The 26,300-nt window shown below is 53.9% G+C and overlaps 1 protein-coding gene across 1 annotated transcript in view; it reads right to left on the reverse strand.

The window, feature by feature from the left end:
- Positions 1-11,789, reverse strand: part of GSE1 (Gse1 coiled-coil protein) — a 426,886-nt gene extending 415,097 nt beyond the window's left edge. The window contains exon 1 of the mRNA XM_036275499.1: positions 10,377-11,789. Coding sequence (XP_036131392.1) covers positions 10,377-11,789 — 1,413 coding nt within the window. The remainder of the gene's footprint in view (positions 1-10,376) is intronic.
- Positions 11,790-26,300: the final 14,511 nt, after the last annotated feature.

Consider the following 26,300-nt stretch of genomic DNA (forward strand, 5'->3'; position numbering starts at 1 on the left):
GCACCAATGCAGCCTCCTTGTGTGCAGCTAGGTGAGGCCAGGCCCCTGCCAGCCCTCCACCATCTCCAGTAAGTGCCACTTATCCCCGGGGCAGGGAGACAGCCAAGGCCCTGGCATTAGACCACCCTGCTCTTGCATGTCCCAGCTCTGCCACTTACTGTCAGTAACTTGATCCAAAACTCTCAGGTTCATGAGCCTTGGCCTCCTCATCTGAAAAATGGGACTGCTGCCTCCTACCCACAGGGCAGCTCAGGCCACCCGCCACAGTGTGAGGCGGAATGGGCAGCCAGGGGAATTGGCATCGTACTCACAGTCACCTAGTGAGCTGGTGGCAGAGTGGAGCCAGTGGGAAGACCCACAGGGGTCCTGTGGCTGGTAGACAATCAGTGGACAGCTGTGGAAAGGTCAAGAGGTCAGACAGGACCCACAGGGCAGAGGGGAGCTGAGTCTGACACGTGGCTCATCTCTCACCTGCTCTCACCTGCTCTCTTAAGTTTTCTATCATGAAGCACATACTGTTGTTATTTTTATTTTTTTAATCCTCACCCAAAGACATTTTTGCATTTATCTTCAAATAGAGCAAGAAAGAGAGAGGGAGAAAGAGAGAGAGACATCGACGTGAGAGAGACATATCGACCAGCTGCCACCCACACGACCCCAACCGGGGTCAGGGACAAACTGCAACCGAGGTACTTGCCCTTAGCGGGAACCGAACCCGGGTCTCTCTGGTCTGCGGGCAGACATTCTAACCACTGAGCAAACCGGCCAGGGCACATATTGCTTTTAAATGTAAAATATAAGACGATCTGAAAATACCTTTAAAACAGAGAAACGGTTCCTAGAGTATAATCAATTCGCAGGTAACATTCAAACAACACACAGAATAAAATAAGGACATTTTAAAAATGGCATTACTGTCCAGCTGGTGTGGCTCAGTGGTTGAGCATCAACCCATGCACCAAGAGGTCACTGGTTCGATCCCTGGTCAGGACACATGCCCAGGTTGTGGGCCCGATCCCCAGTGGGGGGCATGCAGGAGACGGCCAATCGATGTTCTCTCTCCTCGATGTTTCTCTCTCTCTCTCCCTCTCCCTTTCTCTCGCTCTAAAATCAATAGAAGAAAAATAATTTCATAATAATAATAAAATACAAATAGCATCACTGGCATAAAAATTCTGGGAGTCCTTTTTCGTAGTCACCACTTATTTAAATCCTACCCATCTGTAGCATCCCCATCAGGGACTCCTCCTCCAGGCTGCCTTCCCTGACCCCCATCTCCTTCCGGCCACCAAACACTGGCTGCGGGCTACCGCAGGCCAGGCCCTGGCTGGGCCCTCGGCTCTCTGCCCCACTGAGCCACACCGTCCTCAGGCTGCTGTCCACCGAGCCAGTCCTTACCTCCCACATGGCTACATCCTGGCCTCTGGGAGGAGAGTGGGCGCTGGAGCCAAACGGCCTGATTAGAATCTCAGCTCCAGGACTTCCCAGCTGTGTGACTTTGGGCAAATAACTTCCACTCTCTGTTCCTCAATTTCCACATCTATACAACAGAAAACCCTACCGTGTACGACGGGTGAAAGGTTACACGAGGTGACATCGGCAAAGCTCGTAGGACAGTAGCTGGCACAGAGCAAACGCTTTCAATGCCACCAGCTACCGCCACCTTCATCGTCATCATCTCCTTGGACCTCACTGGGTCTTCGTCGTGACAAGGTGGGAGGCTAGAGCCTATATGCCCTTCCTCATCACCAGCTCCGCCCCACAACTGACACTAACTGGTGGGCAGGAACACATGGCTCTGATCTTTGAGGGGGCACCCCTTAAACTCTGAATGCTTCCTCCCCCACTTCACTCTGGCCCTGCAACCTTCCAGGAGGAAAGAACAGACCCAAGAGGCGGCTGCTCCTGCCCAGGGTCCTGGCTCTGCTGAGCCAAATACCAACTGGGACCTTTGTGTCATTTGCTCGAGGTTGCTGGCACTTCTAGAAGGAAATCCAGTCCAGCGATTGACTTCATACAGGGTTCCACAACAAACAGGTCGGGAGCAGAAACAGAAGCAGTGGCCGGGGTGGCCAGCGCCGGGGCAGGGAAGCTGAGAGGCACTGGTCTCAGAGAGCCAAGCCAGCCCTGACCTCAGGGGTCGCTCGCCCACTCCATTCCACTCCTGCCAACAGGTGCAGAAAGATGAGATGGTCAGAATTTGACAGCCACGAGGGAGACAAAGGGCTCAGCTACTAGTCCGGCATCTGCTCCCATTTTACAGAGGGGAACAGGAGACCCAGGCAGGGGGAGGTCTTGCCCAAGGCCACTGTGAGTGCTGGGGCCAGGATCCAAGGCCTCTGATTCCCCAGGCCGTGGCTGGAGCAAGTCAAAGCTTTGAGAGCAAGTGCAACCTGTTCTCAGTTCTTCCTACAGCTCCCCTCATCCCAGGGAGGGGCGGACCAACGCAAAGGGTTAAACAGGGAGTTACCAGATGACCCAGCAATTCCACTCTGGGTGTCTACCCAAGAGAAATAAAAACACATGTCCAAACAGAAACCTGCACACACATGTTCAGAGCAGCGTTATTCACAACAGCTTAAAGATGCAAACAACCCAGATGTCCATCAACTGAGGAATGAATAAGTAGCATGTAGTCTGGCCCGGCCAGTGTGGCTCAGGGAACTGAGTGTCCTCCCATGGACTGAGAGGTCCTAGTTTAATTCCAGGTCAGGGCACATGCCCAGGTTGCAGGCTTGATCCCCAGTAGGGGGCATGCAAGAGGCAGCTGATGGATGTTTCTCTCTTACATCAATGTTTCTATCTCTCTCTCTTCCTTCCTCGCTCTCTCAAAAATCAATAAAAACATATTTAAAAAAAATACAGCACGTAGCCCGGCTGGTATGACTCAGTGGTTGAGCGTTGACCCATGCACCAAGAGGTCACCGGTTCGATTCCCAATCAGGGCTCATGCCCAGGCTGTGGGCCTGATCCCCAGTGGGGGGCGTGCAGGAAGCAGTCAATCGATGTTCTCGCTCATCAATGTTTCTATCTCTCTTTCCCTCTCCTTTCCTCTCTCTCTAAAAAAAATTTAAAAAATAAAAAATAAACAATAGCACGTAGTCTGGCCATACAGTGGAATATTATTCAGCCATAAAGAGGCATGAAATACTGACACAAGCCACACCATGGTAGAACCTCAAAAACACTAAGTGAAAGCAGCCAGACACAAAAGACTCATCTCGTATGATGCCACTTATATGAGACATCCAGAACAGGCACATCCACGGGGACAGAAAGGAGGTTAAGGGCTGCCAGGGGCTGGGGAGGGGGTTGGGGAGTGACTGCTAATAGGTATGGAATTTCTTTCAGGGGTTATGGACACGTTCTAGAATCAGATAGCGATGGCTGCACAACTCTGTGAATGCACGAAAAACCACTGAATTACACACTTTAAAAGGATGAATTTGATGGTGTGCAAATTTTATTTCAATTTAAAAACAAAAACACCCCACCCATGTCTCCCAGCCACTCCATGGCCACGGTCACAGTCCCTCCCTGCACCCAGTCTGGTTTGCGCGCTGCTAGATCCTGATGCCCAGACAGTGCCTGGGACACAGTAGGCGCTCACTAAAAACAAGACAGAACACATGAACAGAATCCTGTGTGACTACTATGCCTTTAAGATAAAAAGTCTCAAACTCCTGGGCTGTGTTTACCTCTATCAGCAGTCACTCCAACGCTGGAGTCTTCTGGAAACTTTAAAATACCAGTGCCACTAGGGCCACCCTTCACAGATTCTGATTTCACAGGTCATGGTAGGGGCCAGTCATTGGTATTTGTTTTTCCAATCATCACAGCCTAGTGATTGGTATTTTTAAATTCAGATGCATTCAAGCTGGATCACATGCATACCCAGGGATTCTGAACACTGCCAACCCCTCCTGCTCCATCCCTTCTTCCCACTGCAAGTAGAACTACTTAAAGATTTTCGGCAATTACACTCCCCACATCCTGGGTTTTGTACATGCTCCTCTGTCAGAAGCATATGACTCTCATGTGGACCTGATTGAGTCCTTTTCAGGCTTCAGGACTCAGCTTAGATGTCACCTCCTCCAGAAAGCCTTCCCTGAACATACCCACTTCTCAACCTCCTGTTGGGCTCCCAGTAGACCCCAGCAGAGAACATAATACACGGCTATAACCAGGTCCCTTCACCCCCAATCCCTTGCCAGCACCCAAGGGCAGAGGCTGCCTGAATCCACACCATGTCCTTAGAGCGCCAGGTGCTCAGAGCACCTGGTGGACAGTAGGCACGCACGCACGCAAACATTTGTTGAGCTAATGGGCAGAAAGTGTGTTTATGTTTCTCCAGGGCATCCCAGGACAAGGGTAGAAGCAGAACTGCAGCTGCGTCCCTGGCACAGGGCTGCCAGAATTTCTTACAAAATGTATACATGTAATTAGCTGGTGTTACTGAAAAAATAAACCAGCAAAAGTGGCAGGAGGTTATAGGCCTATTGGTCCTCCTGCTGTGGCGTTATCTGAAAAACGATGATCTGTTAGGTTTTTCTGACCCTAACGCGTTCTCATCTCCCACAAGACAGAACATCATGGTGGTTCAGGTACCCAGCATCATATATGGACTTTAAAACACAGACCTCATTAAATAAGGAGATATTAGACAAAGGGTACGAACTTCTGGTTATAAGATGAACACGTTTGGGGATGTAAATTATACAAGGTGATTATAGCTAATAACTTGTATCATATCCTTGAAATGTTGCTAATCGAGTTGATCTTAAATGCTCTCTTCACAAAAAGAAAGGGTGGCTATGTGAGCTAATGCTATGGCGGTAATCATTTTGCAACATTTAAATGTATCAAATCAACACATTATATACCCTAAACATATAAAATGTTTTGTGTCAATAATATCTCAATAAAGCTGGGGGAAAAATTAAAATAAAATAGGGAAAACCTAGACCCCAAGAAGTCATTCTCTTGTTCCTAACTCCACAGAAGAGACTGCCAATAAATCACCAGATATTTTCCCAGTAAGTCCAGGCCCGGCCTCAGCATCCTTCTCAACACAGTGCCACCAGCCAGTTAGTCTTCACGTGGGTAATGCAAACTGCTTGGGACCCCTGAAGACCAGACCTTTCATTCTGAAAGATGGGGGGAACTGAGAAGGGCACCCGGTAAGTAGAAGCTCCTTCCACAACTGTCCCTGTAAGTCCCCATTTGGGGATCCGTGAAGAACGGAAACCAAGTTCTGAAATGCTCTTTCTGGGGGGCTCCGGCTGCACCAACCCCACTGAAACACAGACCTAGGGCAGAAGATGAACCCAAATTCCAGACAGAGGCTCTTCCCCAGCTGAGAAAATGTAAAAACAAGGCAAACTTGCCCAGAACCTACAAACCCTTGAAAAACAGTCAAAGGTGAGGTCCAGGGAAATCTAACCAGAGAATCGGCCAGAGAGCTTTGCAGACCCGGGCCCTGGTCAAAGACAGCCACCCCTCCTCCCGCCCTGCCCCTTCCCTTCCCTGCTTCCAAGGCAGGCTGAGTTTTGAAGACCTTTTGTCTCCACTTCCTCTTTCCCAGTTGTCTCCAATCGCCTCCAGGTTCAGGACAAGGCGAGTCTGGAAAGTGTCCTCCGGCAAACAGAGCACAGCCTTCCCCTGGAGAAGGTGCTGGGGCCTGAGAAAGGCCTCGAGCCCAGTTACTTCCCAGCTGCTGCCAGGGAGAGGGTGCCAGGGTCGGCCCAGCAGGGCAGCCCACACAGGTCCCCCATCTGATCGATCACCTTGCCTAGGTGCCCGCAAGCCCGGACCTGGGCAGGAGGAGCTGCCAGGCCCTCCTTGAAGAGCAGGGAGCCGTGGGGGCGCAGATAGCCAGGAAACACGGGAAACAGATGTGCGTGCCGAGCCTGACAGGCGAGTGATGACAGATGCTCTCTGCAGGCCTCAGATGTCAGCGCTGAGAAAAGAAAGGCACCGCGGCAGCAACACCTGTTCTGGGCTCAGAGGCTGCACTGGGGGGCTCAGCGAGGCGTCCCCACAGTGAGGGGCCAGGGTGCGGTTAGGTAAACAGCTGCACGCTCCATTACCCAGAACGCTCTCCAGACGGAGCTGGAAGAGGGAAGGGCGCCCTGCCCGCCAACTGGCTTGCAAGGAAAGCAAATCGATCATGCAGCTGACCCATCTTGGATGGCGCAGGCCTCTCCCAGCAGCAGAAGGAGGTCCCAGCTGAAATCTGAACACCTGAGCAATGCTGGGGAGAGCGAAGACAAAGGGCACAACTTAGCAGGTCGGGGAAACAGGGCACAGAGAACCCGCCAACAGGCTTCTTGGGGCCTCTAGTCCGTGCAAATAGCACCTGCCTCCCAGCTGCTTTGGGGTGGAAGGAGGCACATGCAGAGAAAAATGATGACCCGCCCCCCTCCGGGCACTGCCACCTTCACAACTGGAGCTGAGGAGGAGACAGAAAGGCCAGACAGAGTACAGGCGGGGGCACAGACTACAGAACTGGACTCCTGGGTCCAGTGTTGGTCCTGCTGTTACTAGCTGAGTGACCTTGGGCAAATTACGTGACCTCTCTGGACTTGCTTTTTCTTCCATGAAATGGGCATCATGGCACCTCCTTCAACAGGGTTGTGGTGAGGACTCAGTAAGTGTGAATACAGGTGAAGCAGGCGGCAGAGCCTGGGACGTGCAAAACATCCTATACAGGCATCATCCTCGTGATTGTGTCTCCAGGGCCATCTCCGGCACCTTGGTCAGCTGTGCCCACTAGCTCTGAAGAGAGGAACAACCATTCCCCAACCCCAGCAGAAAGGTGGGGGCCAGGAACTGCAACATCAGAGCCTGAGGGTGACAGTATCCAACACAGTACCCAGCACCTCAGGGAGGGAGAAAGAACGAGCCCGTGTGGTACCCTTGCTGCACGTAAGCTCCTCTGACATCACAAACCTTCCAGAGGATGATCACCTCCACTGCAACTGAGGCTCAGAGAGGGCATGCGTCTTACCCAAGGTCACACACCAGCTCCCAGCAGAATGAAGATTAAAGCCGGGTCTGTCTGAGGGCCACCCCAAGGTCTTTCTGTACCTTTGCAGAGCTTTGTGTATGATGGGGTTCCTTCTAGGGGGAGGGGTGCAGGATCCTGAAAGGGTGGGCTGCAGCCTCCCAGCCCAGCCTTGACCCAGCCCTATCCAAGCAGCCAGCTCTGACACTTGGTGACTACAGAGCAGGGGGCTCTCTCCGGGGCATGGAGTCCAGCTGGAGAGAAAAGTCACAAACACATCCAGAGGGCACCAGTGACACTCTCCTTTCTTTTCCTTCTTTCCTTCCTTCTCTCACATTTTCTTTCGTACTCTTTAAAGTTGAGTCACTAATGAATAAATGCTTAACAGGAAACAGCTGAGGCATTATAGCAGGCAGTATAGATGAGGTTCTGGAACATGCCGTCCCAGCTAAGTGGTTTCCCTGCGGCCACACTCCAAAGCCCCAGCCACTCCCACCCAGATTCTCAAACCACACACCAGAGAGAGACAGAATATGTATGTGAGAACCAAGGACTCGGGAGCAGGCACAGGAAACCAGTGTGGAGCCTCTGCACCTCCCCGGTGGCTCAGCTGCCTCTCTGCCCTGACAGTTCCTGCCCAGCAGTCCCTGCATAATGCTCCCGGCTCCCGGCTCCCGCAGCCCTGCAGGCTCATTCCCCACGCCCAGCTTGGCACGGGGTTCATCCTCGGGCTGTGTTCACAGCTCTGCCGGAAGCTGTATTCTTTGTTGACTCTTTGTCCCCCTGACACTGAAGGCTCTGAACTTGCCACCAAATCCCCCGTGTCTGGAACAGCACCTGGCTCAGAGTAGGCACTCCATAAATATTTGCTGAATGAATGGGAGGGAGGGATGGAGAGGGAGGAAAGGCAGAGGCTGCATTTCTGGCATCTCTTGGCCAGCAATCGGGTGCTCTTACAGGTGGGGGTCTCTGCTTCTCTCTACCGGTCTAATGGAGGCTGAGACCCATCCTGCTGCCCCCACCACAATCGGGCCTGATGGCCTCACCCCCACCTGGATTGCTACCACTGCCAGGCCCTGGGTGGACCTTTTCCTGGCCTGTTCCAAGCCTTCGTATAAGAACTTTTTATTGTTCCCCTAAACCCAACTTCCTTTTCCTGATTTCAAGGCTTCTAGTTACTCCAACATTGCTTCCCCTTCATCTCGCCCCCGCCGTACCCACAGGTACTCCTGCTGCTTGGTTTCTCCTTACCACTGTACCTTTTCTCCTGCTTTGTCCCACTCCATCCAATGAACAGAATGCAGAGGTCAAAAGACCTAGGTTCAAGAGCCCCCTCAGCCATCTACTGGTTGCATGATAGTTACCAAGGCCATCGGACTTTTCTGAGTCTCAACTTACTCATCTGTAAAATGGGCATCATGGGGCCTCATAGGACCATGGTGAAGAGCAAAAAAAAAAAAAAAAGATGCTTTAGAAATGGTGCAAAAGTTAGTCTGACATTCAGCCTCCCCAAACTCATGCTGACCCCTTCTGGACAGACACCAGCTTGCGTGTTCATCCACACCAGGCTACCCTCAACTCCCACCTCCCCAGCTGGACTGAGAACTGTAGCTTCTTTTGTTTCCTCGAGCTCCTGTCAGTTGAGGCCCACAGTTGGCATCTCATCAATCCTGATGAGTGAGCAAATCAACATGAGAAAACTCAGCACAGTTTGGATGTTCTGCAAAAAACATGCTGTCGGAGAGGCCCCTCCGACAGCACTTTGATGACCCTGTGACACACAGTCGTGAAGCCTAACCTCCACACCCAGACTGCAAATCAAAGCCTTGCAGAAGATCAACCTGCATCGCAGAAAAAACTGCCCCGACATGTTGGGTGGACATGAGGGCCCCACTATGATCCAAGCACTTGACTTCCTGGGAGCATTTAAGTTCCCTGATTCATTTAATTCTCACAATGAGCGTACAAGGCGGGTGACATAGATTTCCACTCCTCAACCAAGGAAACAAGTTCATTGAGGATAATAAACGGACTCACAGGCACTTGGTTCCCGAGAGAAAGGACAAGACTGGAACACAGGTCTGTGCTGCTCCAAAACCCAGCTCTCCCAGTGCCAGTCCTTCTGGAAACTGCAATTCTTCATGTGCCCAGCAGGAGGCGCTGCACAGATGTGCCACCCACCACAAATGAGAGGTGATACGCTCCTCCACTTAAAATGAGAGGACATCGCACCAAAGCCCCCAAAGGCAGCTCTCAAGTCCAAAGCAACATTGGTGGAGAAGGAACCCTGGACAGAGCATGAGAAATGGGGCCATTCGCATAAGAGGAGGTGGGCAGATTTGGGACGGGTCTACTTTAAAGGTGCCACCACCACACACATGTACACATGGGGGGCAGGACCAGGAAACTTTCAAACAGATGGAATAATCATTCCTGAACAGACCACAGCCACCTTACCCGCTCCACATCCTCCTGCTAGCCCTTCGCCAGCAACCATCGCTACAGGCTTCTGATTAAAACAAGCCGGTCTCACTGTCCTCGGTAGAAATCAGGATTCATGGCCCTGGGCGGCCGTAATGGTGATCACAGCTCACAGATGCCCACGTCTGACCCACTAGGGGCAGCTCCTGCTTCAGCCTTTGCAAAGCCGGATCCGAAATGAACTGAGCCCTGTCTGGCTCCTCCTGGGCAGGCAGCGTGAAGGCAGGCGCCTTGTAAACAGGGCCAGCGCCAGGCCTCCTGCCTCCTCCTGCACAGCTGACTTGCAGAGAAGAAAGACTCACTTCCCACCAGGGGAAAAGTCTGTTTAGGCCACTGTCCCCCTGGGTCCCAAACCCCCATGTCTGGAAATCTTTCTATCTGCTGTTAAGCAGCCAGAGTCACAAAGGAAAAGTGTGAACTTGGATGGAAAACTCTGGAAAAGCGAAGCCACCAGGGAGCTAGAGTGAAGAGGAACTTCCACCTCTGATGTGTTTGAAACCGGGTAAGTACGGAGACCTCTCGGTGACCTGAGTGGCTGGACTAATTACCAATGTTATCAGGCGGATGACAGACATGCCCCGAACTTCCTCTGTTTGGTAGATTCTGCTGCAAACACACTCAAGTTCAGGCCCGTGCTCACTGTTTTCAGCAGTGCCCTATTCTTCCACGAGACCACTCCTGGCCCCCGACTCCTGTGACCTGCTATATGCCTCTGAGCCCAGCCAGGTCTATATAACCACCGAGTGCCAGCCTGGTGATGCAGGAAGGGCACCTCCTGCTGGAACATGCCACACAGAATCAGTGCTAAACTTCTCCTGGTAGAGGAACAGAAAACATCTCTTCTTTATCTGCACAGATTTCAGAGGACGAGATGAGAACCACTGCTTACCTTTATTGCTGCTGCCACTGGGGAGCTCCATCCCACAGGTCCCTGGCGGGTAAGCCCTTGGCCAGCACACACCAGGGTCCCACACTCCACACAGGCGCCGATGATCAGCTGCCGCCCGTCGTCCACCAGCAGACTATGGCTCGCTCGCAGGGTGTAGAGAAACAAGGGCAGCCGGGCCACCCTCACAGCCTTCAGCCCAAGACACCGCTTCCTCTCCTGCTGGCAGAAGAAGCACACAAACGTGTCCACTTGGTACTGCCGAGACCAGGCACTGACAGCATGGTGGGCATTCCGTGCCTCATGCTGCAGCCACTGGCCTAGCAAGTCGTGATAGCAGAGCACGCAGGTGGCCACCAGGCCGGTGGAGTCGGCAGGCCTGGCACGCGGGGCGGGTGGGTAAACTGTGAGGAAGGGAAAGAAGGGTTCCTTCTCGCCCAAGCGACTAGAGGGGTTCACATTGAGCTGGAACTCTTTCCCGGGGCCCAGCTCAGTCCCGCAGATGTAGCAGATGGACACGGTGCTGCCCTGGATTGATGTGGGTGGCTCGGAGAGAGCAGGGTCTGAGGCAGGGAAGGCTTGGTGGTACCTGCCCAGGAAGCCCTGCACCGAGGTGATGAGCTCCTCATTCTGGCAGGCCCGGAACAGGGCCCAGATGTCCTCCAGGACGCTGAAGCACTTGGGGCAGCTACGGACCTCACAGCGCTTGTTGGGGCCTCGGGCATTGGGGGGACAGGGCAGGAGGCTGAGGAAGGGGAAATGCATGGTGTTCCTGGCATTGCCGTTGAGGATCCTGGAGGCCACTGCCCGGGCATCAGGGGTGCAGTCCTCCCCACAGAGGTAGCAGGCCTCTGGCAGGGTCCCAGAGGGTGGGCCCTCTTCCCTCGGGAGCCGCCTGCCCTTGGAGGCCATGCCAGGGGCGTGGCTGTTCAGAGGCACCACATACAGTCGCTGCAGGACAGGCACACTGGCCAGCTCGAAGCTTTGCCACTGCTGCATGAGGGAGGAGAAGCAGCAGGGACACACCAGGGTGCTGCCGCCCTCGCTGATGGGTTGAGCCCCAGGAGGTGGACTATGCAGCCACAGGAAGGGAAAGAAGGGGGCCTGGGCCAGCTTCTCCTGCTTCTGCACGTGGATCTGGTGCTGCGAGGCTGGGGACAGCGCCGAACCGCAGATGTAGCAGCAAAGGCCCTCTGGTGGCGCAGCACGGCTCTCGGGAGGAACCCGGGGGATTCGGCCACCGTTTTCCTTCTCTTTGGAGGCGCAGGGGCGCGGGTGAGGTTGCTCCTTTCGGTCCTCCTCCTCGCTGGTGATGTTGATGTCACTGTCCTCGGATAGGCAGTAGCCTCCACGGGACTCCCCAAGGGGCCTGCTCTCCAGAGTCTTGGCGGCCCTGCCAGAAGGGGCTCCTTTCATGCCATCTGCAGGGGCCACTTGGGCGGGAGGTCCTTGCCAAGGGTCGTGAATGCCTCTCAGGACACTGGCCCGGGCCTCAGGGACCCAGTGCCTCCCAACAGCCTTCCGCCTGCGCCTAATGCCAGTCTTGGGCTCCCCGTCCACGTGGAGCTTCGAGGGGTCCCCCTCCTCCTCCTCCACGTCACCCTGTGCGGGAGTCTCGATGCTCTGTCCAGGAGGGGGTCCCGGCGCCGGCCTCCACTCTGGGCAGCGGCCCCCACGAGGCCCAGGCCCCAGGGTGGCCCGCACCGCCGGCGCCCCGTCCTTGGGGGGGCTTACGGCGTCGCGCACGACAGGGTCGGGCTCTGAGAGGGGGTCGGTGTCCGACAGCTCGGACAGCTCCGAGTCTCGCGGCTCTTCGGCAGCGGCTCGGGCACCCGGGCCGCCGCCACCGTCGTCGTCGTCGTCGTCGTCGGCCGCGCCGCCCAGAGCGTAGGCGACGTTCCACTCGCGAGGGGCCCCAGCGCCCCCGCGGCGCCCGCCCGCGCCCGCGTCGCACTGGTGGGGCCGCTTAAGCCAGTACATGCGCTTGTCCACGGGCGTGCGGGCGCGCTCGAAGGCGGCCCACTGCTCGCCCAGGAAGCAGCGGCACACGGCGCACACCAGCACGCAGCCGTCGGCCGGGGACAGCTCGCGCGCGCCGGGCGCCGGCTCCTGCTGCTGCAGGAACGGGAAGAAGGGCTGCGCCGGGGTCCCCGCGCCCGCCGCCGCCGGCTGCTTCACCTGCAGCTTCAGCTCCTTGCCGCGCCCGATGCCGCCGCCGCAAATGAAGCAGGAGAGCGGCGCGCCGCCGCCCGCTGCCCGCTCGCCCACGGCGGCCATGAGCCGCTGCTTGCGGGAGACCGGCCGCCCGCTCATGGCCGCCCCGCGCCGCCCTCAGCGCCCGCCCGCGCCGCCGCCGCCGCGCCCAACTTGGAGCATGTGTGCGCGCCGCAAAGTTTGGCGGCGGGCGGCCGGCGCGGGCGCGGGAGCTCGGCCGCTCGCAGGGGCGCCCCCCCGCCCCCGGCCCGCCCTGCCCCCGGCGGCGCCGCGCCCAGCGCGCCCGGAACGCAGCGGCGGCGGCGGCGGCGGCGGCGGCGGGCCCCGGGCGGCTGGAGCGGCAGCCGCATGTGCGAGCTCGGCGCCTGCCAAAGCGTTGGGTCATTTAATTGGGGAGGAGGGAGGCGGGGCGGCAGGCGGCGCGGAGGGAGGAGGAGGAGGAGGAGGAGGAGGAGGAGGGCGGGCGGGAACCGGCGGGCGGGGAATCCCTCCCTCGCGCGCTCTCCCCTCCTCCTCCCCCTTCTGCCCGCTCCCCCTGCTGTCCTCCCCCCTTTCCCTCCCCTCCCCGCGTCCCAAACTGCGCACAATAGCGCGCCGGCTCCTCTATCTATTTTGTGTCCAGCCGGGAGCCGCGAACGATGATTCATTGCCCCAATTAGGGGCTCTCTCCAGCGCGCCCGGCTGGAGCTGTCTGAAGGGTCTCCTCAGGGGACCCGAGGAAACCCATCAGCAGCTACAGCTGGTCTTTAAGTAAAGGTCAAGCAGGACGCAGGAGGAGCCAGGTAAGGACGTGGCTGGTGTCCCCTGATACTAAGGAGCCAGCGGAGGAGTCCTCTGGGAGGAGCAGCCTCAGCCCAGGAGTCACTTTCCTTCAAGTGCTATGGCCCCTTCCTAATTCTAAAGCGGGGACCCAATGAGGGCCGTTTACAGCGTTCAGCAGCCCAGAGTTGGGGGCACCTTCCAGGGCCCAGTGTTCTAATTTTGGAGGCGGAGGGAAGAGGAGTTGTCCCGTCTCCTGGAACACATTAGTAAACGCACCATCCTGGGACAGAGTCCTCGGCCTGCCACACCCCTCCACACCACTGGCCAGGGGCAGAAAGGGTCCTGTGTGTCCAGGCTGTGCGTCCCAGGGCAAGTGACTCAACAACTCTGGGGCCTTTCTTCCTCTTGTTAAACAAGAGCTCTGACAGAAGATCCACTGTTTCCATATTTATATATTTATTGTATATGTGAATAGATACATTGTATTTATTTAATGCACAAAGATAACCCTTAGCATGTATCAAGGTTCTTTTCCAAGTACTTTATATGCATCAGCGCAGTTACTCCTCCCAGTAACTCTGGGTTAAGTGTGATGGAAAGCCCCTTTTACAGATGAGAGACACTTAGTTTTTAGGAGTGGTAGAGCTTCGAGTCAGACCCTGTGCAGCCTTGCTAGGCAAACATCTGGTCCCCATCACCCTTCTGCTGAGCGAGACTGTCTATGACAAGGGGACATGGCAAGGACCCCTTGGTACTCCCTGCTGCTCTGACACAGGCTGGGAGGCTTTTGCACGTCCAGGCCTTTCTGGGCCTCAATTTCCCATCTGTGAAATGCCACCCCTTGCAGCCTCAAAATTCTGAGTCTCTGATTTCCAAGCAGGTGACAGCTGTCCTGACCTGCCAGCTGGAGCCCAGAGTGAGCCTGGGGACAAAGGTGCCATGTGGGCCTCTGTGCCCTCTGGGGCACTGACATGTAAATAAAACTAGGCTTCCTCTGGCATGGATGAGGGCCATGCATTATAAATAATTGGAACAAGAGGAAAGGGCCATCTCTTTGGAAACCCTGGTGGATATCCCAGGGGTCACAGTCCAGGGGTGAGCAGGAAACTCATCATCATAGCCAGAATGCAAAACACAGGCCCTCGCCCAGGCCCATAAAAAAAGCTGTGTCAGCCCTGGCCAGTTTGGTTCAGTGGTTAGAGCGTCGGCCGGCGGACCAGAGAGTCCCGGGTTCATACCTTGGTTGCAGTTTGTTCCCGGCTCCGGTTGGGGTCATGTGGGTGGCAACCACTCAATGTGTCTCTCTTGCATCAATATTTCTCTCTCTCTCTTCCTCCCTCCCTCTCTCCTGTTCTTTCTGAAGATAAATGCAAAAATGTCCTCTGGTGCCCTGGCCGGTTTGCTCAGTGGTTAGAGCATTGGCCTGCGGTCCAGAGAGACCCAGGTTCAGTTCCTGCTAAGGGCGCGTACCTTGATTGCAGTTTGTCCCCAGCCCTGGTTGGTAGTGTGGGTAGCAGCCACTCGATGTGTCCCTTTCACGTCGATGTCTCTCTCTCTCTCTCTCTCTCTCTTCCTCTCTCTCCCTCCCACTCTACCTGAACAAAAATGGAAAAATGTCCTCAGGTGAGGATAAAAAAAATGTCCTCTGGTGGAGATAAAAAAAAAAAAAAAAGCTGTGTCAGCCCTGGCCAATGTGCTCAATGGTTAGTGTCGGCTCTTGCACTGAAGGTCTCGGGTTGGATTCCCAGTCAAGGGCACATACTTGGGTTGCAGAATGAATCCTCAGGCTCTGTTGGGGCCCATGCAGGAGGCAACCAATCAATGTGTCTCTCTCACATTGATTTTTTCTCTCGCTCTCTTTCTCGTTCTCTCTCCTTCCCTCCCTTCCACTCTCTCTAAAAAGCAATGGAAAAAATATCCTTGGGTGAGGATTAAGAAAAAAAAATTAAAATAAAAAAAAAAGCTGTGTCAGCCAAACTACTCCGAAGGCATGTTGGAGGCAGGGCAAGGGGTTTCCCTGCTTCTGGCATTTTTAATACCTGGTGAGAGGAGGTGGACTGGTTAGAAAAATTTTAAAGGGTGAGGTCTGTTTAACTGTGTCCTTGCACAAGTATCAAGCCCCACACAGACCGAGAGGTTGCTGATAAAACAATGCCAGCTAAGGCAATGTCAGTCTGCTGTGGGGTTACTCGGGGGGTCCTTAAGGCTTGCACATGCTGTTCCTTCAAGTTCAAATGCCTTTCCCGGCTCTCTTTTCCAAACCAACTCCTCCTCTTATCTTTATGGTCTTGGCTGCCGTCTCTTGGAGAGACGTCCCTGCCCTCTCCATTTCAAGTAGGTCCCTCCTGTTATTCTCTGACTCAGCTCATTGGCATAGGAATTTGCTGTTGATTTTATTTTCTGTTGACTGTTCCCTGTCTGGCTCCCCAGGAGCCTGGGTGCTCCTTCCCCCAGACAGGAATGGAGTCTATCTCATTTACTGTGTATATCCTGTCCCATCCCTCTCTAACTGAGTGAGCCTTGGGCAAACCTCTTAGCTCTCTAAACCTCAGCTTCCTGCTCTGTACAATGGGATTGTGATCCTCACCAGACATTTTTGTGTGGATCAAATGAGGCAGAAAAAGCCCCATGCTCTGGGCACAGGGCCTGGCATGTTGTAGGTGACAGTGTGTGTTTGTTGACTCTGGCTCTGTCTAGTGGTTGAGGAGGTTCTGCTACTGCCTGTCTGTAATCTGAGGTGAGGGGGACACTGTGATGAGGTCACACACACAGTCTGAGGGAGGAGGACTGCAGGGGTCAACAGGTTAAATAGACAGTGGAACCCTGGCTGGTTTGGCTCAGCAGTTAGAGTGTTGGCCCGTGGACCAAAGGGTCTTGGATCTGATTCCCAGTCAAGGGCACATACATGGGCTACAGGTTCAATCCCCCACCCCAGTTGGGGTTGTGCAGGAGGCAACCAATCCATGTGTCTCTCTCACATCGATGTATCTCTCTTCCCCTCCCTCCCTTCTTCTCTACCTAAAAATCAATGGAAAAAATATCCTTAGGTGAGGATTAACAAAAAAAAAGAGAGAGAGAGAGAGGTGGAGTTTTCTAGGCTAAGATGGAATCATCCAAGAGAAATTCCTGAGTATGTGCTGCATATGTGAAGTGCATGTATGCATGTGTCAGTGTGTACATATATTCACATCTGTGTGTGCATGTATGTGTGTGCTAGCATGTATGTGTGTGCATGCATTCAAGGGCCCGTGTATTTGTGTTTATGCATGTTGGTGTGTACATATGTGTGTTCGTGGACACACATGTTCACGTGTGTACGTGTGTGTGCATATGAAGTGGGCCAGGAGTGGGAGGAGAGAGGCACCCAGCTGAATGTTTTATTTCCCTCAGTGATCCAGGGACTCAGGAACGTCCCCTGCCGCACACCCCAGGAGCCAGGAGCAGGCAGGCACAGATCAGGGGAGGAGGAGGGCAGGTGCTAACGGTTGGTCATCTGTGGGAGATGGCATCTGGGTGGCACCACAAGCACAGGTTGACATACCAGATTAACACCCCAGCGCTGCCATTTACTAGCTGTGTGGCCTTGACCTACAACTCAACTTCTCTAAGCCTCAGTTTCTCCATCTGTAGAACAGGCCAAGTGTGCCAGAAGATGAGAATGGTCAACTCTCATTTGTATTAATGTCACATACTCAAAGTCCCCATTTCTAAGGGGGAAAAGCTCAGTCAGGAATAAGTCACCAAAATACCCCAGAGCCACAGCCTCCTGACACCAGCAGAGCCACCTCCTTGCTTTGCTGAGTCTCATGACCCTCCCTGCAGCTCCTTCCAAACCACCCAGTGTGTGCCCCAGCTCTCCCCGCCACTGTTCCTAGGACACCTGTGTGATGGACTTGAGAAGCCCCCACAGATGCTCACAGGCAGACCCGGCTCTGGGAACTGGGAGGGAAGTCCTGCTCCTCAGTTCTACAGGAGACCAGAAACTGTCAGTGTGGAGCATCTGGGCACATCGCAGGCTTGCGGCTTCCTGCAGGGTCGGCTCAGAAGCTTCAGGAATCTGCCTTCACCCTGCTGGGAGAGTTAGTTTCCAGGCTCCGAGCACTTAGCACAGGTGATTTTATGTCTCTGTCCCTGGGCCTGCCTCTCTCACCAGAACAGAGCCTGGGTGGCTTCCCTTGTCCCATCCCACAGTGTCTCAAGACCAGGGGCACAGTTGGGGCGCAATCCATCCCTGAACCTGGGATGCCAGACTGTATCCGAAACCTCACGGTGCCAAGTTCCAGAATCGCCCAGCTGCTCCTGCCGCCTCCCGCTCTGTTTTCCAGTCTCTCATTCTTCCCCAGGGCCAGCAATCCAGATCAAAGTCTCCCATGTGCCCCCAGCTTCTCCGGACCCCATCACCCCACTTCCCTGCTCACTGGGGCCTTTGCCCATTTCCTCTCCGCTCCACACTGCGCATGCTCCTCTGGCATCCCTCCCAGGGCCCATTTACCTTCCGCGGCGGGTCTGTCCTTCCTCTTTTAGAGGCTACATGTGCTGTGTGTTTGGCCTCTAGCTCACTGGGGACCAGAAAAACAAAATTTATCATCTGACTGCCCTATTTTTTTCTTTCTTTCCTCCCCCACTCCCAGCCCCAAGAATGAAGCAAGCACTTCTCTCTTCTCCTCAGAAAGAGCTTCAGACGTAGCAGGCCACTTGCAAAAGTATGTTCTCCTCGGAGGAAGGAATGCAATCGTTAGCAATAAAGAACAACAAAACCTGCCAGGTACGGAGGCCTTGGGTCCATGAACCGTTTCGCATCTGTCAGGTCGTAGGACGCAGCAGAGCAGGGATCACCATCTCCGCTTGAGAGATGAGGACACTGAGGCTCAAAGGCAGAGTTCCTGGGATCCAGCCCCCAGCCACTGAGGCTGATGAAATCACCTCGCCTTTTGTATGCATGAACTGTGCTGTGCAGTGTAAACATGAAGAGAGATGTGTGTTTGGTGACCCTATCTTAGCATCCCTTCTTCATTCACGTACAGTAGCCTCAGAGAGGAAGCTGGGGACCAGTCTCCATATCTGGGGCCTGAGACCACCGAGGCAGAGGATTTTGTAAGCTACAAAGTGCTTTCTGCTTGCATTACACAATTAGGGGTTCAGAGCACGGGGTTCAGATTTGAGGAGCAGAATCAGGTGCCCCTAAAAATTTGCTTGGCTCCTGGAAAAAGAATCCAGAAGAAAACAGCCCAGTTTCCCCACCCCCAGGAGACACCATTCCCCAATCTCTTCCATCGCAAAATCCCAGGCTGTTGCCATGAACTTCAGAGCCTCATAAAACCCCTTTGATAAATGATCACCAGGGTGGACCTGCCACTGGGGATGACGGGACAAACACTCCACATAAATCTTGAGTGTGCTCAAAGACTCCCTTGCTGCTGGCTCCTCCACAGACCCCTGATTTGCAGCACAAAATCCACAGCGATCATTTATGCGGTTAGTTCCCAGGCTTCTGAGCCAGCGAGGTTTCTGGAGGTTGGGCAGAGCTGGGTGGGGGGGGAGGGGCAGAACAAAAGGAGAAGGTAATGACTTGGAACTGCCCTCAGCTTGCCTGACATGCAGTAGGCGCTCAATACAAACCAGTTTGTGTCCTAGGGCGTGTAAAGATAGCAGCTCAGGTTTCCTGTGTACGGACTACATGCAAGAGGCAGTGTTCAGAGCGTACACCATCATCTAGTTTAGATCTCAAGACAGCCTGAAAAATAAGCGTGTTACCCGATTTCACTGATGGGGACACAGACCTGGAGCGCTGACCGCACATCCCAAGATCACAGAGCTGGGAAGTGGGAGAGCTGAATTCAAACAGAGGCAGTCTGGCCCGACACCCTTGCTCTGCCATGCACTGCCGTGTGCCCAGCTCCTGGCCTGCCAGGCCAACCTCCCCTGATCTTCTGCAATAAAGGCATCTTTGTCCCTGGCTGGGTCCTGCTAGGGAGGCTGTTGGTCAGGGCTTGCTGGACGCCTCTGAGTCTGACCTAGGGCTTCACAGTGGCCCTGCCCCAGCCCAGCCTCCCCTAACCCTCTGCAGCCAAGCTCTCAGGCCCAGGAATACTCACTGGGCTTCAGCAGGTCCTTGGTGCCAGCTAATGGGGGCTGGGAAGTCAGCAGCAATAGATTCTTTCCAGCTGTTAATCTGTAGTTACCGAGTCACTACAGGGTATTCCAAAGCCCTACCGGTGGCCTGCCTGTCCTGGTCTTTTTTTTTTTTTTTTTTTTTTTATCCTCACCCGAGGACATTTTTCCATTTTTTTGTTCAGATAGAGTGGGAGGGAGAGAGAGGGAGAGAGAGAGAGAAACATCAATGTGAAAGGGACACATCGAGTGGCTGCCATCTGCACGACCCAACCAGGGCCGGGGACAAACTGCAATCGAGGTACGTGCCCTTAGCAGGAACCGAACCCGGGTCTCTCTGGACCACAGGCTGACGCTCTAACCGCTGAGCCAAACCTGCCAGGGCCTGTCCTGGTCTTTTATTTTTGTGGTTAGTTGGGGCTGAACTCATTGATGGGGATGTAAACCGGGCCTGAAGCATATGTCCAACACCAAACTGGGTGTTGTTTCTCAAAAACCTTTTGTTGAAGTGTGACCTCCATACGGAAAAGTGTATGTCACCATATGGGTACAGCTCGTGGAATTTTCACAAAGTAAGCACACCTGTGTAACCAGCACCCAGAAATAAGGCCTGTCCAGTCTCCCAGCGGCCCCCTTGCAGGAACTACCCCCCTCCCCACCACTTGACTCCTAACACCAAATTGTTTTTTATTTTTAGCAGCTTTATTGAGATATAATTCACATACCACACGATCCACCGATTCAGTGATGTGCGACGCAATGGCTTTTAGTATGTTTTGAGTTGTGCAACCGTCACCACAATCAATCTGAAAACATTTCATCACCTCAGAAAACAAACACTCATTCCCTTGAGCTGTTACCCCTCAATCCCTGAGCCCCTGGCAACCACTAATCTACTTTCTCTCTCTATGGCTTGGCCCATCCTGGATGTTTTATATAAATGGGATCTTACATGCGTGGCCTTTTGTGGCAGGCTTCTTCCACTCGGCGTGATGCTTTCAAGGTTCATCCATGTCGTAGCATGCGTCAGTTCGGGCTGTCACTGTACTTTACGTAAATAGAAATATATCATGTGTGCTCTTGGAGTCTGGCTTTAGGCTCTATACGGTGTCTGAGATTCTTGTCTGTTTCTGCATGTAGGAGTGCTCAGTGCTTTTTGTGTGTGGTATAGTACTCCACTGATGGACATACCACAGTTTACTCACCCATTCCACTGTTTTTTTAAATATGTTTTTATTGATTTATTTTTTAAGAGAGGAAAGGAGAGAGAGAGACAGAAACATCCCTGTGAGAGAAAAACATCAATCAGTTGCCTCCTGCACGCCCCCTACTGGGGATCGAGCCCAAAACCCCAGCTTGGGAATTGAACCCGGACCTCTCAGTCCATGGGATGATGCTCAATCCACTGAGCCACACTGGCCAGGCTCACCTATTTCACTGTTGATGGGCTTTTGGGTAGTTCCCATTTTAGGCCAATGCAAATACTGTTTCTCTGAACATTCTCATCCCTGTCTTTTCTTTTTTTTTTTTTTTTTTTTATCCTCACTCGAGGACATTTTTCCATTTTTTGTTCAGATAGAGCGGGAGGGAGAGAGAGGAAGAGAGAGAGAGAGAAACATCGATGTGAAGGGACACATCAAGTGGCTGCTACCCGCACAACCAACCAGGGCCGGGGACAAACTGCAACCGAGGTATGTGCCCTTAGCAGGAACCGAACCTGGGTCCCTCTGTACCGCAGGCCGACGCTCCAACTGCTGAGCCAAACCGGCCAGGGCATCCCTGTCTTTTCTTGAGAACACACGAGGTGTCTGTGTTGGGTAGATACCTGGAAGTGGGATTGCTGGTTGTGGGGTAAGCATGTGTTCGTGGGGTAAGCATCTCAGTGCATGCTAAGATGTTTCAAACCACATTTGTGGTAGCTTGTGGGATTCCCAGGGTTCCATAGTTCCCTACCCCAGCTCTCAGCTGCCCACCCACCAGCCTGAGCCCGTGGACCATCTCCCTGCAGGGCAACCACCCCCGCCTGCCCGAGCAGCCCCCAGGAAGCCCACATTGGTGGCCGGTGTTTTCATTGGGTTGGGTGAGCACGCGTGGTTTCTCTGTCCTGGCTCTGAAACTATGTTCCTTTCACGGGCCAGAAATACTTAGGCACGGCTCGCTCTAAAAGGGGAAACACATTTTAAAATTCCAATCTGCCCAGGTCTTAGAAGGATTTAGAACATTCCAGCTGTCGAGAGGACGGCGCTCACCAGGAACAGTGACTTACAGTCCCCGGTTCCCACTATGGGTCTTGACTCCACTCCCTCCTGGGTGTAAGGCAAGTTTTTTTGCATGCCTGCCCATCTGAGGGGCTGGGTGAGATACTGCACAGGGTCCGCAAAAAGCAGCCAGCAGGATGGTACAGTGGGTTGTGTCTTAGAGTGAGGAGATCCCAGACCCTTGGTTAGCCAAGCTCTGTCCTAAATCTCCATCCATCGTTCATTTAATCCTTTCAGTAACCAGACGAGGTGGGGGCACAAGTATCATTTCCACTTTATAGATGAGGAGACAGAAGTCCAGAGAGGCTAAGCGATTTGCCCAAGGTCACACAGCTTCTAAGTTGCAGATCTGGACTTTGAACCCAGAGCCTCCACTTTTACTTACTGTAGCCCATTACCTCTGGATTTGGATAGAAATCCCTGCCACTCCTCTGTGTGACCCTGGGCAAGGGCTGAGCCTCTGCGCCATCTCTCCTTGGTCCATACGAACATGGAGAAACCACGCCCACCCCCCCTCACCACTCCCCCCACCAGAATGCAGGAGCGCCCCGAACAGAGTAGGTGTGCACACCGGCCCATTCTGCCCCCGCCGCTCCCTGAAATGGTTCCTGCCTTCAACAAGTGCGCGTCTTCCCAAGGACATATTTTTGGAGAGAGCTGAGACGGAATCTTCTCCAGCCTGCCCCTTTATTTAACAGGTGGCGGGTCCAAGGCCCAGGGCAGCCCTGACTCCTCCAAGGTCACACACAGAGTCTCAAGGAGAACTCTCAGCCTAACGCTCTTTCACCCCTTTGGAAAACGGGGTTTACGGTTTTGAAAACCAAGGTGCCCTCACCCAGTCATTCAAGAAGTTCTTCTTTTCTGACTCCATGTCTTCCTCGGGGCCCAAGGCGTAGCCCAAGTGATGGCAGTTCTGGTGGTCTCCTGGGACCCTAGGTGTGCCCCTAAGTGGGGCGGGGTGGGGGCAGGCAAGGAGGCTGGGAGCGGGGCCCGGTGTCCCATTGGGACTCTGGCTGAGCACCCTGATGCGCCTTCCAGAAAGACTATCTCCCTGTAGGGCGACCCTACGCAGCCATTAATATTTATCGGACGTGAAAGCTGAGCCGCTGGCGGAGTGAGCAACAGCCGTGAACAGGTGCCGCAGAGGCTGGCACCCCGCCCGCGCTGCAGGCAGCTGGGGGAGCTTAGCTAAAGGTAAGGGGTTAGATGAGGCGGGCTGAGCAGGGAACCTCTTCTGGGAAATCTCAAAGGACGAAAGCAGATGACCAAGGAAGTGGACAGCTCACTAGGAGAAGCTGGAGGTCTCCTCCCGCGATGGGTGTGCGAGGCCAGAGGGTTGGGCAGAGTTCCAGGGCTCCAGGCTGGGGTGGAAACCAGGGGCCGGGAGATGGGTTCGGCAGGGTAGCAATGGTTGCTTCCCCTCTGGGGGCAACTCACATCTGTTCTCCACTCAGAGGACAGCATGGTTTTTTTCAAAAGTACAAATCTGGTTGTGGCCTCCTTACGGCTTTAAAATCCCTCTCAGTTTTCACAGGTCTCTGGTTAGAGATCGAACTCCCTGTTCGCGGGCCCCTGCTGAGTCTCCGGGAGACCTCAGGACCTCTGGGCCCATTGCACCTTCCCAAGGGACACCACGCACTTAGCATCACAGGACCTTTGCACGTGCCATTTTGATGGGCTGGAACTTGATTCCCTCCCCTGTGCCTATTTAATTCCTGTCTGTGCCAGGCATTGCCACTCCGCACCCTTCTGCTTTGCAGGCAGACCCTGCAAATAGCATTTCCCAGGTCCCCTTGCCTTCTGGCTTCCCACCAGATTCCCCCAATGAAGACACTGGGGGGGGACCAAAGGGCAGACAGAGGGAGAAGCCAGGGTATTTCTTCCTCTCTACATCTCCCCCCCTCCCCACCTCCCCTCTTTCTCTCTCTCTCTTTCCCCTTCTCTGTTCTCACTCCCTGCTTTAGGCAGTGTCTCTAGGAATGACCATGTTTTCTCTGTGTCCAGCAGCTCCAGTAACTCTGTCTGTTCTCTGTCTCTCCAGCTCAGGGTGATGGCAGCTTCCTGCAGTTTCTAATCTCCCCTGTTTGCTCTTGCAACTTCATTATCACTTTTAGAACCAGGTCCCTTTATTTAATTCCCCCTCTTGAGCCACCTGACACAGGTGCCCCTTTCCTGATGTCACTTGGCCCATCCTTTGGTTCCTGCAGGCGTCCAGGCCTCACGGGAGGCTTCCCACACCCCCTGGCCTGGCTCAGGAACCTCTGGGATATACTAGGTGATTTCTTTTCCTTCTGGGCACTCATTACTGTTTGCAATTATGGATTCATGAGTGTGCTTATTCGATTAACATCTGTCTCCTCCCAAATTTGCAAGTTCCATGAGGGTAAGGCCAGACATCTGTTTTTGTTCAACTCTGTATCTCCAGTACCAGAACCTAGTATGATGCCTGGCAGTTAGGAGACACTCAAATATATTTGCTGAATAATGAACCAGTGAATGAATGAATGAGTGAATAAATGAATGAATGAATGAATGAAGAGGTGTGAGGAACTCATTCCATCAGAACCACTTATTCTAGGAGAATCCCTCCCCCACCCCCTTTTTTTATAAGGTCACTAGATAAATTGCTTGGAGAAACTCATCATGAATTCATTCAACTACAATTTCTTGGGGACCTACTGTGTGCCAGGATGAACTATCCGGATAGATGGGTGCATGGGTAAGTGGATGGATGGATGGATGGATGGATGGAAAGGAAGGAAGGAAGGATGGATGGATGGATAGATGGATGGATGATGGATGGATGATGGATGGATAGATGGATGGATAGATGGATGGATGGATGATGGATGGATAGATGGATGGATAGATGGATGGATGGGAAGGAAGGAAGGAAGGAAGGAAGGAAGGAAGGAAGGAAGGAAGGAAGGAAGGAAGATGGATGAATGGAAAGGAAGAATGGATGATGGATGGATAGATGGATGATGGATGAATGGATGGATGGATGAAAGGATGAATGGAAAGGAAGAATGGATGATGAATGGATGAATGGGCGGTTGGAAGGAAAGAGAAAGAATGAATGGATGGATGAGTAAATGGGCAGTAGAAGGAAGGACTTACTCCGGGATAAAAGGTAGGCAGGGACAGAAGACAGGCAGGTTGATTTAAAGAAAAGACACGACTCTTCTGCTGAGGAGAAGCAGAGGACGGGAATGGCAGCGCTCACACGGGAACTTGGTGCCGTGTCCCTAAAATATGCAGGAAGGTCAGGCTCTGAGAAAGGAGCAGGCAGGGAAGGTCATCTCTAAACAGAGCTACAATTCCCTTGTGCTAACCAAGATTAATGACTTTGGTTTGAAGAACCCATTCCTAGCCATGGCTTTGGGACCAACAGGATATGACCCACAGCCCTTGGGCTGCCCCAGAGACCGGGGGCTCCTGAGTTGGCAGTTAGGGTTGTCATGCCCCTGGCAGCAGGGGGCAGTGGCAAAAGCTGAGACCCTGAAGTCCTAAGCACATGTCTAGTAGCAGTCGGACAGCATTTCCCTTCACCCCAGGCCCCGGGGCAGCCCCTGCATCTATCTGCTCAGGGTCTCGCCTTCCCACAGCCTTCAAGAAGCAGGCCCAGAAGGAAATGCTTGTCTCCCTGCCAGCCTCAGCTGGTTCCCCTCTCCGGGAGTCCCAGGCCCGGAGCCCCCGCTGTGGACGCCATGGGGCCCACACGGAGCTGGGAAAGGGGAACTCAGAGGCAGGGAGGAGGGAGGGGAATGGGTAGCAGAGGGGTAGCTGGGTGGGAGCTGCTGATTCGCAGTCACCCTTCAACAGGTGGCCCACCATCTGCTCGGGCTCCCCGCCCCGGCCACGTGGAAGCCCTCTAGAGTTCAACTTCGGCTGTGCACGCGGCTTGAGTTCATACAGCCAGAAAAAGAACTCGCCGAGAGCGGGCCAGGCCGAGGACAGAGCGAGGGTCACTTGTCCCCTGGGAACCAAGCTAAAAATGACCAGGGAATTTGGAAAGTCCCTGTGCTCAGGCCCTGACCTGCATTTCTCTGTACTGCGGTCCTGGAGTGTGGCCTAAAAGCTTTTCAGAGCTAGGTGTGCCCACCCTTTACCTGACAGGTATGGAAATGCAGGCCCAGAGAGGTGAAGAGGCTTGCCTGGGGTCACACAGCTTAGCATTCATTGAGTTACTCATTTATTCCCCGTTGATCAAGTGGGCTCCCCGCCAGTTGCAGAAATGTGGTCTCCGGGAGCCTATACATCCAGCCAGGAAACCAGCCACATGGATGCCAAACAATACAAGAGCATCCCAGCCCTGAGAGCATGTCTGAAGCTCTCTGTGACTCAACTCCCTCATTTGTAAAATGGGAAGGACAGCGCCGACCTCTTAGAGCTGACGTGTGAAAGGAGGTCATTGCATTACGTGCTGTTGGGAAACTCTTCGTTCAACTTCATTCAGCATCATGGACTTTTATTCTCGAAACAACCTTGCGCAGTTAATATCATCAGCCTTGTGCAGATGAGGGAAGGGATGTGTCCAGTCAATTGCTGGCACACCCAGGACAGTCAGAACCCAGCTGCC

The sequence above is a fragment of the Molossus molossus genome, unplaced genomic scaffold, assembly GCF_014108415.1.
Source record: "Molossus molossus isolate mMolMol1 unplaced genomic scaffold, mMolMol1.p scaffold_m16_p_21, whole genome shotgun sequence".
Taxonomy (NCBI): domain Eukaryota; kingdom Metazoa; phylum Chordata; class Mammalia; order Chiroptera; family Molossidae; genus Molossus; species Molossus molossus.